The 17,793-nt window shown below is 35.8% G+C and overlaps 3 protein-coding genes across 3 annotated transcripts; 2 read left to right on the top strand and 1 right to left on the bottom strand.

The window, feature by feature from the left end:
- Positions 1 to 437: 437 nt before the first annotated feature.
- On the top strand, positions 438 to 3,308 carry LOC106390104 (universal stress protein PHOS32). Its single transcript, XM_013830496.3, has 3 exons — positions 438 to 1,325; positions 2,863 to 2,915; positions 3,018 to 3,308. The coding sequence occupies exons 1-2, from the start codon at positions 614 to 616 to the stop codon at positions 2,868 to 2,870; spliced, it is 720 nt and encodes a 239-aa protein (XP_013685950.3). The 5' UTR covers positions 438 to 613; the 3' UTR covers positions 2,871 to 2,915; positions 3,018 to 3,308.
- A 1,996-nt stretch (positions 3,309 to 5,304) lies between these two features.
- On the bottom strand, positions 5,305 to 6,513 carry LOC111202874 (zinc finger protein CONSTANS-LIKE 1). The gene is made up of 2 exons (XM_022695968.2): positions 5,756 to 6,513; positions 5,305 to 5,662 (listed from the first exon to the last, which is right to left on the bottom strand). Exons 1-2 carry the CDS (start codon positions 6,242 to 6,244, stop codon positions 5,555 to 5,557), a joined length of 597 nt encoding a protein of 198 aa, XP_022551689.2. The 5' UTR covers positions 6,245 to 6,513; the 3' UTR covers positions 5,305 to 5,554.
- A 1,679-nt stretch (positions 6,514 to 8,192) lies between these two features.
- LOC106369924 lies at positions 8,193 to 9,653 on the top strand. The gene has a single exon (XM_013810015.2). The coding sequence runs from the start codon at positions 8,193 to 8,195 to the stop codon at positions 9,651 to 9,653; it is 1,461 nt and encodes a 486-aa protein (XP_013665469.2).
- Positions 9,654 to 17,793: the final 8,140 nt, after the last annotated feature.

The following is a 17,793-nucleotide window of genomic DNA, read 5'->3' as shown; positions in this document are numbered from 1 at the left end:
TCCAAAAGAGAAAACTAATACAATGCAAGAATAGAACTGAGGAAGTCAATGCAACTAGCAAAGCAACCAGTTATAACTTTGATTCATGTATTCCTTATGCTTTCAGTATATTAATTTAGGCATGCGGTTCGGTTCGGTTCGATTGGATAGTTCTTTTTCGGTTAGTTTAGTTCTCATAAAATTTTATCAACTAGAACTCAAAAGAATTTTGGTTCAGTTTTTAAAAATTCTGTTGATTAATTAGACTTTAACTTTGGTAACATTTAAACAATTTTGGTTAAAATCGGTTTGCAATTTTGGTTAGTTCATTCCAAATTTGATTATTTTTTAAAAATATCGAATTAACCAACAACTGAACTGGATCGACAACCATTTTTGTAAAGTTTTCTAAAATCAAACTGAACCGAACTTATAATCGAACACAAACCAAAAGCTGGAAACCAAACCAAATTAATTAATGTTAGAAAAGAAGAAAGTTCGAGAAAGTAAACAAATCGAGAAAACAGGCTTCTTCTCTTCTTCCTCCTCTCCTCTTTCCTCTGCTCTCTGATTCAAAAACTCTCTCTTGTTCATCACTTCCCAACGATCAAAGACACCATCTTCGTTCGAAACCATGAACCCAGATCCCGATCACCCTCAGCTCCCCACCATCAAGATCCACCACCCTCCTTCCCCCCACCACCACCACTCCTCCTCCACCCCCTCCTCCGCCGCCACCCCGACTCCCACCGCCGGAGCCCGCCGCAAAATCGGAGTCGCAATCGACCTCTCGGAAGAAAGTGCCTACGCCGTCCGCTGGGCCGTGGATCACTACATCCGCCCCGGAGACGCCGTCGTCCTCCTCCACGTCTCCCCCACCTCCGTCCTCTTCGGCGCCGACTGGGGCCCGCTCCCCCTCAAAACCCAGGAAAATCCGTCGGATCAGCCTAGCCAGGAGGACTTCGACGCCTTCACCGCGTCCAAGGTGGCGGATCTGGCGAAGCCGTTGAAGGAGAGCGGGTTTCCTTATAAGATCCATATAGTGAAGGATCACGATATGAGGGAGCGGCTGTGCCTTGAGATCGAGAGGCTTGGTTTGAGTGCGGTGATCATGGGGAGTAGAGGGTTTGGTGCTGAGAAGAAAGGGAGTGATGGGAAGCTTGGGTCTGTCAGTGATTACTGTCTTCACCACTGTGTTTGTCCTGTTGTCGTGGTGAGGTACCCTGAGGATCGTGATGGGCCTGGGCCTGTTGTTACTGTTAAGACCGGTGGGGATGATGATGAAGATGATGTTGCTGGTGCTGGTGCTGGTGCTGGTGCTCGTCATGAACACCGCCATATCAAAGGTTTGTGCTTTAGTGATTGATGAGCTCCTTTTGTGTTTTGTTTTCATTGATGTTTTGTTGACATGTTAGATTAGGCTCAGGACTGAGTGTTGTGAATCATTTGAATATGTGAGAGATTGTCACTTGAATTAATTTGGCTTTGTTGATTTAGTGAAAGTGTATCCTTCTGGAGCTGAGTTATTTCCATTTTGACAATACTATAGGTTTGTGATGGTTAATTGTACGGAAGAAACTTGCTATTGCCCCTTGAGTATGAATCTTTCTAAGTGCTTTTGATTCTTTTGTATGTCTCTCTGTTGGTTTAATTTGATGGAATGTTGATAGTAGTTAGCATGCTACCCATGTATCCTGATTAGGCCTGGGCGTTCGTTTCGGTTCGGGTGATTCGGATTTTCGGTGTTATGCTCATAAGTACCATTCGGTTTTTACTAATTATCGGATCGGGTTCGGTTCGGTTCCTTTCGGGTTCGGTTCTGATCGGATTTAACCAATGTTTAAAATCGTACAAAAATATATTTTTAAAAACCTCGAAAATTGACCAAAAAAATTTCAAAATATAGAAATTATTTACAAATCTAATTAAAAATTAGTTAAACTATCTAAATTAACTAAAAAGTATTTAAAATAACAAATAAAACAAACTACAAAAATATTTTGAATACTCTAAAATGTCTAAATCACCTTAATATATATAAAAACATTAACATATTTAACTAATTTCGGATATCTTCGGATTCTAATTCGGATTTCGGTTCGGTTCGGGTTATAACCAAAGTCCAAAGTAGTAAGCTCATAAAGTCCCATTCGGATATTTTTGTAAAACAGTTCGGATTCGGTTTCGGTTTTGGTTTTTCCGGTTCGGGTTAAGGTCGGTACTTCGGGTTGAGTTAAAAACGTCCAGGCCTAATCCTGATTCTTGAATTGGGAAATGACGACAATAATGTATAAAGCTGATAGCCGTAGTCATAAAATCTGAAAGGAATCTTCAATGTAAGTAGATGCTTTTGTTCTTTTTTGTTTGCTATGATCCAGACTAGGAAACGTTACAGTAGTGGGATGTTTCTAGAAAGGCATGGGGACTTGTAGATTGAATACGGCTGGGTTTACATGAAGAGAAAATTGTATCTATATGTAAAGTTATCATATGTAATGAAGATGTAGCATTTGCTTCAGATAAAATTGTCAAATAAAGATACTGAGTTAGTGAGTTCCGTAGATTGATACTTTAGCAAGACGATCATCGGTGTTAGTCCTTGAATATTTCGCTTTGGAAGCTACCTAGTGAATTTGTATGTACAATATGATAAGGTAAAAAAGGCTAAACAATCCATTTGCTATATTCATTATACGGTATGATACTTAGCAACGTTTTATCTGCTTGGTTTATTCAGTGTTTCCTCTTTGTGTATCTTCAAGTCTTGAAATGTATTTTGTGGAAAAGGATTATTCCAGTAAATAAAAGTAAACATGGTGGTTCTATGATCAAAAGATCAAATAATAATTTCTTGGTACTCATTACCATTTGTTTCTATTACAGATGAGTAATGCTTGTTAGGGCCTGGACAAGTTCGCACTCTTTACATCATCCAGGTAAAGATAAAAGCTAACATCAACCATCTTCTAGAGCTATTGTCGGAACATTAATATAGTTATTGATTATTCTTTTTTTCTGTTTGTTTTGGAAATGAAAAGGTACACAAATGAAGTTAGAGTTTTAGCGCGTGGAGCGGGGAGGAGTGTTTGTGTGTTCTATCTTTAGCGATCTCAGGGTGATTTGGAGTTTCTTCATTAAACATGGAGTTTGTATGATTACTGAAACCTATTTTGTTTTTTTTTATGAAAGAAAAAGATTCTGAACTTCAATAAAGTGTGGTAGTTTAGGTTTTCCTTGTTGTCTGAGAGTTTGAGTGTCAAGTCTGTTTAGATTATATTTGTCTTTAGTTATTGTTAAAATCAAATAAAAGAACTCATAGATTTATGGTTTGGTTTGGCATCTTGGCTTTTAGACAAATCTCAAAGGCTGAATGTTTGATGTTGAGAAGTACGAAATGGAAAACAAAATGAAACAAGCAGATAAATTAAATGGTGATTTGTAAAACTTGTTTGGTTCTTAGGACAAGGTACCCAAACAATCTCTTAGAGCATATAATAAAAAGGACATAATGTATTTATTAATAAAATTTTATAAACAATACTAATGTGTTTATGAATATTATTATTATTATCAAATAAACATAAATTATGTTTACATATAAACTTTAATAAAATTATGTAAGACTACAAGTAAAACTTATATAAAATATAAGTAAAAATATAAAAAATATAAGTAATTTTTTTTTAAAAAAAATGTGCAATTTTGTATTAAAAGTTGATTTTAGTAAATTGTGAACGGTTATATCAAAATGTTAGCGAAAATATTAACAATATTGCTATACAATTAACTTCATAAAATTATTTTTAATAATTATTAATAGAGTTGAATTAGTTTATCAAAAATTGTGTAAAATTTATATTTTTTATTTTATATATATATATATATGTAATATTAGGAAAAAAATAATTAATAAATATGCTGTTTAAATTTTGATCAGAGCATCTACTTTAAAAGTAGTGGACCGACACTATTCTTAGGTTAGTTTCTTTTGCAAGTGTGGAGCTGATGGCATCAAAACGCCTGACGACAGTTCCATATCACAGTATTGTTATAATGAAGAACATATAACCATGTCTATTTATTTATTAACACTAACTCCAATCTTAATCTTGAAAATAAATGAAAACCAAACTACATACTTAATATTGAAACTTGAGTCTATCTTTAGTGATCTCAGGGTTATTTGGAGTCTCTTGTCTTCTCCATCTAATGGTTTCTTCATTAAACATGGGGTTTGTAAGATTATTGAAACCTATTTCTTAGGAAAAAAAAAAAGATTATGAATATCAATAAAGTGTGGTAGTTAAGGTTTGCCATGTTGTTTGAGAGTGTGAATGTCAAGTCTGTTTATGTTAGATTTGTCTTTAGTTATTGTTAAAAATCAAATAAAGAATTGATAGATTTATGGTTTTTGGTTGGCATCTTGGCTTTTAGACAAATCTCAAAAGGCTGAATGTTTAATGTTAAAAAGTACGAAATGGAAAACAAAATGAAAGAAGCAGATAAATTAAATGTGGGTAATTTGTAAAACTTGTTTGGTTCTTACTTCTTAGGTCTAGTTTCTTTTGCAAGTGTGGTGCTGATGGCATCAAAACGCAGTATTAAAACTACCATATCACAGTATTGTTAATTTGTTATAATGAAGAAGATATGACCATGTCAATTAATTTTTTCGTATAACACTAAGTATTAATCTTGAAAAGAAATGAAAAAAAAACTATGCACTGTTTTGAAGCTGGCTTAAATGATCGGTCTTGGAAAGGAGAACCATATATTTTTAAATAATTTCTCTAAAATGCATAAAATAACTTGGTAGACCACCCTCGCCGTCCAATTGTCTAACTGACCATACATTTTTTCTTAAAATCGTTTCTTAATTGTTAAACAATTTCTTTTAATTGTTAAATCGTTCGTTAATTTATGAAAGAAAATAGGGACCACAGAAAATATCTCGTGAGAGCATCAATTTTTTCCAGCCTCAAAGATAGTTTACAGAGTAAAGATACATAATTAGACTCAACGCTCTGACGAATAAAAAAGCATTAAAGAGGACCCAATGAAATTAATATCTTCTTGTGCCTCCACAACTTTTATTTTGTGGTTGCAGACTGACGACATTCATACGCTATGTACTCTTCATTTGTCACCAATCAACATAACACATACGGCTTATTTGATCGAAAAATATATAACATGTTTTAAGATTTGGTTTTGATTGATGATCCTTATAATGGTTATAACCTAGCTTAAACAAAAGGATTAAACATCTCCTGTTTTACTCTAACCAAGAACTTTTCAAAATTAAACAAATAACATACTAATAGCTTAAACAAATAAAATCAACATAACTATAGATAGATGAATAATACAACCAAAAAACGAAAACGTACTAAGCAAAAAGGGTTCAACGAAAACATGTGGTTTTAGAGAAAGAAATGTAAACAAACTAAGCCATTAAAGGAGCTAAACTCAATTCACTAAAAGATGAACTGTTAGCAATGAACAGTGATGATTAATCTAATCTGAATAAGCAGAGAAATCAACGGCTGACATTTCTACATTTGTTGGTGGTGTATCACAGTCGTTTGATTTTTAAGGTTGATTTCATCATAGCTGTTGATCTTGGCGAGGTTGCATCTCTCGTCAGCCGTTTCAAAGGTCGTGACTCGTCGTTTGATTCCTCCTGCATTTGAAAAAAAAAAAAAATTAATCAATGGTTTCATATTTCTCGACCACTCCTCAAACTGAAAAAGACAAGAGAGAAAGAGATTCATACATCGGAGGAGTTAAGTTCTGAATCTTGTCGCGTCCTTTTCGCTACCAAACTGAAACGTTCATCTCCGCTGCTAACGGAAGACGATGAACTCATCACCGGAGATTCTTGCACCGCCGCAGCCGCATCACATGGCACCACCTGATTCTCCGCTTCTTCTTCTTCCTCATCATCACTTTCTTCATCTTCCTCATCCTCATCATAAGATTCTGCGCCGTCGTCTTCTCCATAACTATTGCTGCCGGCGCCGGAGTTATTCTTACGAGCAAGGCAAGACTCGCATATAGAAACCGTTGGACAGAGCCGAAGGCCAGAAGCTTTCCAAGGCGTAGGAGATTGGCACGCGCTACAAAGAAGACAGCGCGCGTGTTTAGCCACCAGAAAGTTAGCTCCGTGAACGTTACCGTCGCAGTCCCAGCATAAACTCGCCTGGTCTGACTCACAGAACATTCTCGCCACACCCTCACATAGCTCACACTTCATCTTCTCCATCTCCTCTCTCTCTCTCTCTATATCAAAATAGTTTTCTTTGCTTCTTTTGTGTGTGTTTGATTTGATCCTGTCTTTATCTCTTACTTCCTTCTCTCTCCTCTCGTTTATTCTGCGGACAGAAACAAGGGAACAAGATCGAGAATGGAAAGTACCATTGGCATTTTGAGAGTTTCGTGGCGAGTTTCCTGTGATTCAAAATTCTTTTGAGGGTATTTTCGTCTTTTAAGATACAAATGAAGGTTTCGATTTTTTACAATATATTTTTTCTTTTCCATATCTTAAGGAATAGTTCAAACTTGAAAAACTTACGGTGGATAATTTGTGGATAATTATTGTATAAGTTGTATATATTTTTTTAAAAATTATATAGGTTCTGCGGCTGAGCATTATCCTCGGGTGCTTAAATTTTAGGACTTAAAGAGTTGATATTAATTGTTTTTCACATTTACTTGGTCCTAAAACAACGTAACGGGGACAGGGCCCTATGGCGCCAACCTTACGTGTCGATGTTTGAGTCGTTATATACTAAACAGATATTTTTAGTTGGTGAGGTGGCGAGAGGAAGATTCTATTATATCCTACGTGGAGGAATCATATTCTCAAGAATACTAAAGCCACATGTTCTCACCTGGGATTCATCTGGACCAAGTTTCACGTTTACTGCGGTCCATACATTTTTCTTATTCTCGCTTGCTCCGATCCAAGTATTTGCGTGAACAAGGTTTTCGATTGTTTGAAAAGAAGTGAATTTAAATATATCATATTACGAAAGGATGATATCAAAATATTATCATAGTTTAAAATGACCAACGGCCAACCCCACAAAACTGAAGTCGGCTTCTCTCTTTTTAGAGAGAGAGAGTTGTTCTCTCGATCTCAACGTTATCTTCGCCGGTTTTTGTCTCCAAGAAGAGGTGTTCCTATTATATCTCTTCGCCGGCTCTTCACCGGGTTTTTTCTCGGTTCCGTCTGATCGTCGCTTTTGCCTTTTTTTTTGTCCCATCGACTCTCGATCTAATCCTCCGAAGCCTTTCTCTCCCTGTAATTAGGTCGTTTCATCTTCATGCTTATTCCTATCAACAAAGATGGCTTCTCGTTCATGCAGGAAGATCGAAGTTTTTTTGGATCGATTGCAGACGGTGGTTTTCTTCTGAAGCGGTGGTCCGGTTGCGTCTTGGCCTTCTGTGAAGACCACTGTGGTGGTCTTTCACTGATCCTTCTCCGCGGGCGGCGAAGCTCCGACTTGACTCTTTCCGGTGGAGGTGGTGGTGCTTCGTCTTGACGCGTGTCTTAGAGTCGTTTGTCGCTCAGACACGTGGTGGCAAGTGTTTAGGCCTTCTGTTTGTTGGGCTGTAGGCCCACAGAGTTATGTAAATGCGGTCCGTTTGTTTAGGCTTTCTGTTTTATCTTTGTGTTGGGCTGAGTCTTTTGTTGGGCTCTGACCCGTTTTAATAAATCTCCCGGTTGACAAAAAAAAAAAAATGACCAACGGCCATGGATCAACCTTTCTGCAATTTGATAGAAATAATTGTAAATTAAATAATCATCCTAGTCAGAAGAACCTATTCATCAACCATTTTTATAATTGCAAACGTAACATCCTACAATGTATTTACTAACATAGATAAGCTTGTAAAAAGAAAACGCGTAGAGACACGCGAACCAAGGCGATAAGAAACGCGATAAAATTTCTGATTCCCTCTTTTGGGCTTTTGGCTACTCAACCTAATCTTTAATCCTTTGTTATCGATTAAGCTGAGTGTTGTTTATCTCAATCGATTCTCTTGGAGGTGTAGAAGACTTGATCAAGTGCTATTCTGGTGATCTGAGTTGGAGTCTGCTCAAGTTTTGCAGTTTTCTGGGTTGGATAAAAAAGTTTTTGTCAAGATATATTTTGGGGTTTAAAGAAAAGTTTTCGGTGGATCCTGAGAATCAAAGGATCTTAATTATGGAGCCTTCTCTGGATAAGGCGATGCTTGGTATGACTCTGGAAGAGGATGAAGAGCCTTATACCATTCCTGACCGTCCAGATTTCTATTCTACGGAGAGAAATATTTTGAGTTTGGTGGGACGTCTTCTCAACCCTCATTGTCAAGGTATGAAGGATCTGATCCTAGACATGCCAAGGAAGTGGCAACTATATGACAGGGTTAGAGGAGTAGCCCTTTCTAAAGACAGGTTTCAGTTTATCTTCAAGTATGAACATGACTTGATAGATATTTTGAACAGAGGAGTTCACACTTCTAACAAGTGGTCGCTAGCGATGGAAAGATGGGTCGAGAGACCTCCGCCTGATTTCTTGCAGTTCATTGAGGTCTGGGTCCAAATGAGGAACATACCGGTTAACCACTATACGAAGGCGGCGCTTACTGACCTTGCAGAGTTTGCTGGTCAAGTCATCGAAGTTGCTTTCGATCCAAACAAACCGCAGACCAATGATTATATAAGAGCTAAAGTCAAGTTTGATGTCTCCAAGCCTCTCAGACGGTTTAAAACTGTTAATGCTCCTGGTGGGGAGGTTGTGAAAATCTTGTATGATTATGAGAGACTTCAAAAGAGATGCTACACTTGCCAAAGATTGACGCATGAACAGAGTTCCTGCCATTTCTTCCAAGCTGCCAAGGCTGCTGCTTTGCTCAAAGAAAAAGGTTCAGTTTGTCTTCAGAAGCCTTTGATTGAGAAAACTATTAGAGAGGATGATCCTCTGTTTGGAGTGGTTCTGGAATCTCAAGTTGGTATTAATCCTCAGAATGGAAAGCCAAAAATTGCGGAGGAAGTGTTAGAAGGAATGAGACAGTACTTGGTGGATGCTGAAGGAGCTGAGAAAATGGCAAGAAAAGAAAGAATCAAGTGGTCCCTAAAAGAAGTGGAGCAGGATCCGATCGCTCAGAAAAGCTTTCTCAGGCTTGAACCGGCTCCTATCTTCACCTCTGACCTTGACAAGGGCAAAGGCATTGTTTTTGATTTCCAGAGCCAAAAAGAACTCCCAAAAGATGTGATTTCTCATGGAGGAAGTAAGCTTATGGCCTCTGCCATTAGAGCTGGTAATGCGATGTCTTTGGAACCTAGAAACATGGGTATGATGTCTGATACTGCTGCCTTTTCTGATTCTGCTACTGGTAGTTGGAATCCTAGAGGTCCTACGGGTTATAACATTGGCATCTCTGATGCTTGTTCTTCCGGGACCAAAGGGAGGAAAACTTACCAAAGGAGGAGACCGGGTTCTTTTGTCAGAAAGGCTAGGGGAAAATATTTTAAGGCTGAAGCTTCTAGAGAAGGGAAGATGAAAGATAAAGCTCCAGCCGTTGCAGAGAAAAGGAAAAGTTCGAATGATGTGGAGACATCTCAATACTCACCAAGGTCTAAGAAACCAGCGGTGGTCCCAAATGAGGGACCGCCCAATCTCTAAAATGGCTATGATTAGTTGGAATTGCCGAGGCGTGGGCCGTGCACACGACTTGGTGATTCCAAGACTCCGGGAGATGTGGAAACAACATGCTCCCGATGTTTTGTTTTTGATGGAAACTAAAAATGGAAGAGATGCTTTGGTAGACCTTCAAGAGTGGTTGGGATTTGACAGAATCGTCACGGTCAATCCCATTGGGTATAGCGGAGGTTTAGCCCTTTTTTGGAAAAATTCAGTTAGGCTGGATTTCAAGTTTGTAGATAAGAATCTGGTAGACTTTCATGTACAGTCGAGTAACGGTTCTTATTTTGTTTCATGCGTTTATGGCCATCCTGTTTATAAAGAAAGGCCTAGAGTATGGGAAAGGTTGACAAGAATAGGGATTAACCGCAAAATCCCTTGGTGTGTTATGGGTGATTTTAATGCGATAAGACACAATGGAGAAAAGCTTGAGGGCCCGAGAAGAAGTGAAGCGCATTTTCAACCCTTCAATGATATGATACAAGCCAGTGAACTGGCCGAGTTGTCTTCTTTTGGGAATGAATTCACGTGGGGAGGTAAAAGAGGAGATGTATGGATTCATTGCAAACTTGACCGGGCCTTTGGGAACAAAAATTGGTTCTCTGTGTTTCCTCAATCTTCTCAAACCTTTCTAGAGAAAAGAGGCTCTGATCATAGACCGATTCTAGTCAAACTCTTTGCTAGAGTAGCTCAGCATATTGGGAGATTCAGATATGATAGTCGCCTCCTGAATAATGTACATGCTAAAGGGGAAATCAAAAAAGCGTGGATGAGCTCTCACTGGTCTGAACGGGCGTCTGTTTCTGAGAGGATTCACAGAGTGAGGAGAAGTCTTAGTAAATGGAAAAAGACTCAGAACTTAAATGCTAGAGACAAGTTGATTCAATATCAGATGGAGCTGGAAAAGGAGCAATCTTCTCTGTCGCCCTCAACGCAAAGATTAGCATACCTCAACAGACTTCTGGTTCTGGCTTATAAGGAGGAAGAGGAGTTTTGGCGCCAAAAATGTAAAGATAAATGGGCTATCTGTGGTGATAGAAATACCAAGTTTTACCATGCTTCGGTGAAGGCTAACAGAGCTAGAAAACGAGTTTTGAAACTTGTGGATGATCGGGGTTTAAGCCATTTCTCGGAAATTGCTAAAGGGGAGGTTGCTTCATCTTATTTCAGGGAGCTTTTCAAATCCTCAAAACCCGATAGCTTCCTTGAATTCTTTGAAGGCTTTACCCCATCTGTCACGCCGAGAATGAATGAGCTCCTAATCAAGGAAGTTTCCAAAGCTGAAGTTAGGGAAGCTGTGTTTGCCATTAATGCAGCTAGTGCCCCTGGACCTGATGGGATGACAGGAATGTTCTTCCAAAAGAATTGGGATATTGTTGGAGCGCAGGTCACTGGAGAAGTTTAGAGATTCTTCACTGAAGGTTCCCTACCAAAAGATTGGAACTTCACTCACTTATGTTTAATTCCGAAGATCTCTGATCCCCAAAGAATGGTTGATCTAAGGCCAATAAGTCTCTGTTCAGTTCTTTACAAGATCATATCCAAAATTTTGGTTTGGAGGTTGAAGCCTTTGCTACCAGACATCGTCTCTCCTACACAGTCGGCGTTTGTAGAAGAAAGATTGATTTCAGATAACATTCTCATTGCTCACGAGATGATCCATAGCTTGCGCACTAATGACAAGATTTCTGACAAGTTTATGGCGATAAAATCTGATATGTCAAAGGCTTATGACCGGGTTGAATGGTCTTATCTCAAAGCCTTGATGCAAGCGATGGGTTTTCATGGAGTCTGGATTGATAGAGTGATGGAGTGTGTTTCCTCGGTTACATATGCAGTTCTGATAAATGATCAGCCTTTTGGGAATATCGAACCAGGAAGAGGGCTCAGACAGGGCGATCCTTTGTCTCCATTCTTATTTGTTTTGTGTACTGAGGGACTTATACACCTGATCAAGAAGGCAGAGAAGGAGGGCAGGCTGGAAGGCATTCAGTTTCACGAGAAAGGACCGATGATTCATCATCTTTTAATGCTGATGACAGTCTCTTTGTGTGCAAAGCCAACAATGATCAAGCTGCAGTCTTGATGGAGATATTGGATAGGTATGGGAGAGCTACGGGTCAAAGGTTAAATCTTGAGAAATTGGCTATAACCTTTGGGAATAAGGTATTGATGGAGAATCAGATTAGCATAAAAAGAATCACTGGCATAGAGAAAGAGGGAGGAACTGGGAATTATCTTGGCTTGCCGGAGTGCTTCAGCGGCTCTAAGACGGAGATGCTAGCATATATCTATGACAGACTCAAAGATAGACTCTCTGGTTATTTTGCGAGACTGCTATCTCAAGGGGGTAAAGAAGTGTTACTTAAAGCAGTGGCATTGGCAATGCCTGTTTATGCTATGTCTTGCTTTAAGTTAACAAAAATTTCTTGTGAAAATCTGACTCAAGCAATGGCAGCCTTTTGGTGGGATTCTTTAGAGCATAAGCGCAAAATCCATTGGCTGAGCTGGGAAAAACTGTGTTTATCTAAGCAGCAAGGTGGCTTGGCCTTTAAAGATCTTCAGACTTTCAACCAAGCTCTTCTTGCCAAGCAGGCTTGGAGGTTACTTGACCAGCCGGAATCTCTCTTTGCAAGGGTCTACAAGAGCCGATACTTCCCTGATTGTGAGTTTTTAAATGCTAAGATGGGCGCCAGGCCCTCCTATGGTTGGAGAAGTATCCAATTTGGGAAGGAATTGTTAGTTCGCGGTTTAAGAAAACAAATTGGGAAAGGTAATTCAGTTAGCGTGTGGATGGACTCTTGGATAGTTGGTGAGATAATGAGAAGACCCCTCATGAAGAACATAATTGTTGATTTGGAGCTTAAGGTTTCTCATCTCATCGATTATGAAACCAGATCCTGGAAAAGATCGGTGCTTGAAGAACTATTCTTCCCTGATGATGTAGCCAGCATTTTAAAGATGAAGCCGGCAGTTGGAGAGGAAGATTTTTGGACTTGGTGTCACAATAGAAATGGTGTGTATTCAGTAAAATCTGGCTATTGGATGATGAATAATGAGAAGCACTCACGTCTGATCCAAGAAGCTACAATGTTGCCTTCTCTGAACCCTCTCAAAGAAGCTGTTTTGAAGGTTAAAACAGCTCCCAAGATCAAAACATTTATGTGGAGAGCAGTCTCCAATGCGATTCCGGTTGGGGAACTTTTGCTCAAGAGGGGAATGAAAATGGATTCTTGTTGCCAGATTTGTGGTTTTGAAAAGGAATCGGTTAATCATCTGATCTTCACTTGTCCGGTGGCTCGGCAGGTTTGGGCTCTGTCTCTCATCCCCTTGCCTGAAAATGGGTTTGATTTGGTCTCTTTCTATTCAAACCTTCATTTTATGTTAACGGATCTGACTGATAAGAATTCTACTAAAGATGCAAGAAGACGTTTCCCTTGGGTTATCTGGCATTTATGGAAGAATCGTAATTTCTTCTGGTTTGAGGGAAGGAGATTCAGTGCTTATGAGATTGTTCAGAAAATAATGCTGGAAGCAGACTCATGGTTTTTAGCTGTTGAAATGGAAGAGACTAGAATGGAAGAGGATAAAAGAGTGGAGCAGACGGTGATGCTCAAATGGGAACCTCCTCAAGTTTCTTGGTTAAAATGCAATATTGGTGTGCATTGGAAGAAGGAATTTGCTTTAGGAGGGGCGGCTTGGGTGTTAAGGGACTCAAAAGGAAAGGTATTGCTGCATAGTAGGAGAGCTTTTACTGGTCTCAACAACTTGAAGGAATTGAAATTTCAAGTTCTTATGTGGGCGATTGACAGTATGGTAAGTCATAGGCTAAACAGGGTGATCTTTGCGGTTGATGATGACATGATTGTTGGTGCGGTGACAAGACCAAAAGCATGGCCATCTTTCAAAGCAATGCGTGCAGATATCTTGTTTGGGCTAAGGAAGATTGAATGGTGGAGGTTTTCTAAAGAAATGAATAGCGGGAATAGAGGTGCATTTCTTATTGCTCAAAGTGTTACTAGAGACCTAAGACTTCAGTCCTATGTTGCAGCAGGTTATCCTTTTTGGCTGCAGGGTATCTTTGAAAGTGAGAAACGTTTGGCCTCTCTTTGACTTGTAGTTGTCTTCTCAAGGAATTTTGTGGTATTCTAGATGTGTTGGTGTGTTAGTTTGGCCTTTGTTTAGGTTTGGAATCAGTGTTCGTCTTGTTTATGGCTCTTTGTTTAAAGGGGTTGTTTTGTTAAACTTTATGATGAATGTAAATTTCAGATGACAAAAAAAAAAACATAGATAAGCCAGGAAATGGTCAAAAGATATTTAGATCACAAAAAATATTAAACCTGGAGTAACACCTAATGCCTTGATTCGCAGAGGAGTTGACTACTCTCTAGGCCACTTTTTTACTTATCTTTACATTCAGAGCCATTTCTTACATGTGAGACACTTTGTTGTGGACCAGCAATAAACTGTGTACAACTTTGCCCTTAATAGACATTCGATGCGTGGACGGATGATGTGTGGACGGGTGATGCGTGGACGGAGATGAGTGTAAAAATTCCAGAAGTTTTATCAGAGCAAACTCCACAATAGCTGAGCTTAATGACACAACCCCAACAACAATGTTTGTTTGTGGACGGGAACGAGAAGATTTTGATTATGTTGTGGATATGAACACTAACATAACCATGAATAAATAACAAGAGAGATCTCTTAAATTTGTGGATAGGAAATTGAAGCTTGATGTGGTGGATAAAGTAGTAACTCAAACATTAAACATTGATTAAAAAAATATAACATATTGAAAGGCTATGATATGAATGTCAATGTGTCCAAAATATCAAGAATGAACAAATTAATAACTTCAACCAATTACGACCACATACATGTCTAGGAAAAAAAAACAAGCTTGAGTGCTGAAAACAAAGCTAAACAAACCAAAAAGTTAAAACGAGTCAGCTCCTCCTCCAAAATCATCGGTCAAAACGAGTCAGCTCCTCTTCCCGGTGAGCTACACCATGGATTCTGAGCTCAACATCGTCGTGGATGAGCTCGGTGAAGCTGCGGTGGTTCGAGCTCGTGACAATCCTCCACCATGAGATATGTAGTATGCTAAATTTTGAATTTTAATCATAATAGCCGTCCAAGTTTACCCATCCATGCTTACCCGTCCACGCTATCTTCCCACACTAATCCACATGTGTCTTTCCATGCTTATATTATACATGTAGTTATCCACGGTCTTCAAACATCCACATATCACTCATCCATAACACAATCATTGAATACGTGTCCAAGTATATATTTTAAAATATAACAAAAAAATATATCAAAGTGGATACCAAATTGTAGAGAATAAAAAACATAATTTATTATATCAACAAAATTTGTTATATGTATTTTTAGTTTAAAAAAAAAATTAAGAAGTAAATTAAATAATAATAAAGAAACACACTTTCTCTTTAATTTTCTTCTCATTATGGGCAAATCTGTATATTCTCTATGTAGGTCCCATGAGAAAGTGTTTTGCAAGTGCATTGTGGCTTTGGATGTAATTGAAAAGTGATAAAGTGCCTCTTGATGTAAAAAAATTCTTTACTAAATGCTAATGTTCTCTAGCCAATGCTCTCATATGAAGCTTTTAGAAAAACATTTGCATTTACAATTTATAAAATTAAAGAAAATATATAATTAATTAATTTATTTTATTTAATAATATCATAAAATTATTTTTATATCCAGAAAAATAAAATTTTGATTTCTAAAATTAATTTACAATATAAAATAAAATAAATTATATAAATTAAATTATATAAATTTAATAATATTTTAAATGTGAAATATTATTTTTAAAAATAGATATTTTAATTATAATATTTATTTTAAAATAATATTTTTTGATATAAACATAATTTTTAAATTATTAAATAAAATAATTTAATTATATATCTTTTAATTTTATATGTTAATATATATATATATATATATTTGAAATATATTCATTAAAATAAATATATTATATATTGTATACTATTTTTTATAATAATTTTAAATAGCATACTCGTACTGTTTCACCAATCATCCTATTAAACAGTTTAGCAAAAAGATACAGCTTCTGCAACATACTGCTTCTATAGCATACTGATACTGTTTTATCATCTGCTATGTCAATCAAAGCCTTAATAGTTGTGCTTGAGAATATCTAAAGGCATGGTTTATTGGAGATCATTAATCTATTTGACATATTTATCCTAGAATTTGATCAAACAAATTTTGTTGAGAGAGATTAAGCTTCAAAAATCTATCTATTAGCTTCACTAGATGTTGATAAAAGTATATTTGATAAGTAACCAACTTCAACGAATGATAAGCTCACATTAGAATGAATGAAGTTCAAAAAAAACATTAGAATGAATGGTTAAATACCTAATGTGTGGTCGGCTAGTGCCTAGTGGTGATTGGCTTTTTTTTCTTTTTTTTTTTTGCTAAATTGTAAATATTTATTAATCAAAATGAAAGTTCATACAAATCAAGTCCCAAAAAGTGGAAAAACACTTGAAGAACTAACCATCTAATCTATTAAAATTGAAGTACAAATATTAAATACCTTTAAGTTTTTCAATTTATTTACAATGACATGCCATTGAAATTATTAATTAACCTATTTTTTATGATTCTTTGTATTTTCCCCTTTAATTAATGCATTTCCAAAACAAATTCTAACTAAAACAATTATGGCAACAATAATTAATAAACCTAGATTTTAGTATTTTTGTCTTTTTCTATTTTATTATATATATATATATGTGTTTTGAAATAATTAATTCCATATATACATTTCATAAATAAATACATACATTATATGGTAATTATTCTACTAATTCCATATATACATAATAAATAGTATATACAACAATTTTATTATACATTATCATAAAATTTTGATCCATAAAAATTAGTATATACAACAATTTATTATACATTATCATAAAATTTTGATTCCATAAAAAGTAAAAATACATTTGTGCGGATACATACATGTCATCTCTATAATATTATTTGAGAAGTCAGTTTCCTATGTGTCGCTCTCACGTTAACTCTCATGATGGTTGATTGCACTGATACACTTAATGAATTAATTAATATTATATTTAAAATACTATTATTTATTTATTTTATTTAGTTTCCTTTTTAAAAAATTTCAGAAAACATATACATATAATAAAAAAGGAAACTTTTTACAAAGTAAAAAAAATGAATTTAAAAACGAAAATATATGTATATACAATATGATTTCATAGAAAAGGAAAAGTTCACAAAATAGTAATATTACATTTAAAAATATTTTTAAATAACATAAAATATAATTTTGAAGTAATAAAATAATTTCTTTATATCTATATTTTCTTAGATGAAAAATGTAAATTTTTATATAATGTGATTTCATCAAAACCAATTTACATAGATAATCTTGATATTAGAAAAAAAGAAATATTATATCTTTTAAAAAACAATTTTAAACAATACAAAAAAAATAAAAGTAATAGAAATATTTATATATATATATATATATATTATTAGATGATTACATAAATTAATTAAGTAACATAAACTGATATATGTTTAATTGACTAAAAATAGCTTATAATTAGTATTATTGAAATGTTTTATTATTTTCATATATTTAGTTGACTATAATATCTTTCAACTATAACAAAAATATGGATGAATTATATTTTACTTATATAATATTATTTTCAAATACAATCACAATTTTGTTTACTGCTTATTTTTAAGAGATATTAAGAAAATAAAAATAAATTTTAAAAATAAACGTCGTTTGGTCAAATAGTTACAAAGTAGTTGAATGATGTAGATATATTATATTTTATCATTATTAAAGTTATTTGTTTTCTTAATATTAAATTTGCTTTTAAATTTTAAATTTTTATGTTTGTGGAACTTAAGAGAACTATAATCAATATACCAAAACAAATCTGAATTCTCATTTTTAAGATTATTTAAAATAAATTTCAGTTTACATTCAATAAATCAAAGGCGATATGTATTCATGAGCTTCCAAAAATGTATCAGCTACTTATGCATGTAACTTCCTATTGATCAT

This window comes from Brassica napus, chromosome C2, assembly GCF_020379485.1.
Source record: "Brassica napus cultivar Da-Ae chromosome C2, Da-Ae, whole genome shotgun sequence".
Lineage (NCBI taxonomy): Eukaryota > Viridiplantae > Streptophyta > Magnoliopsida > Brassicales > Brassicaceae > Brassica > Brassica napus.
The sequence above is the reverse complement of the archived record's forward strand: the minus strand, read 5'-3'. Positions and strand labels throughout refer to the sequence as shown.

Coding starts and splice junctions, on each gene's coding strand:
- LOC106390104 (XM_013830496.3), top strand. CDS start 614: ATGAACCCAGATCCCGATCACCCTCAGCTCCCCACCATCAAGATCCAC.
- LOC111202874 (XM_022695968.2), bottom strand. CDS start 6,244: ATGGAGAAGATGAAGTGTGAGCTATGTGAGGGTGTGGCGAGAATGTTC. Junction 5,663..5,755: donor CAGAACTTAACTCCTCCGAT/GTATGAATCTCT, acceptor TTTCAAATGCAG/GAGGAATCAAACGACGAGTC.
- LOC106369924 (XM_013810015.2), top strand. CDS start 8,193: ATGGAGCCTTCTCTGGATAAGGCGATGCTTGGTATGACTCTGGAAGAG.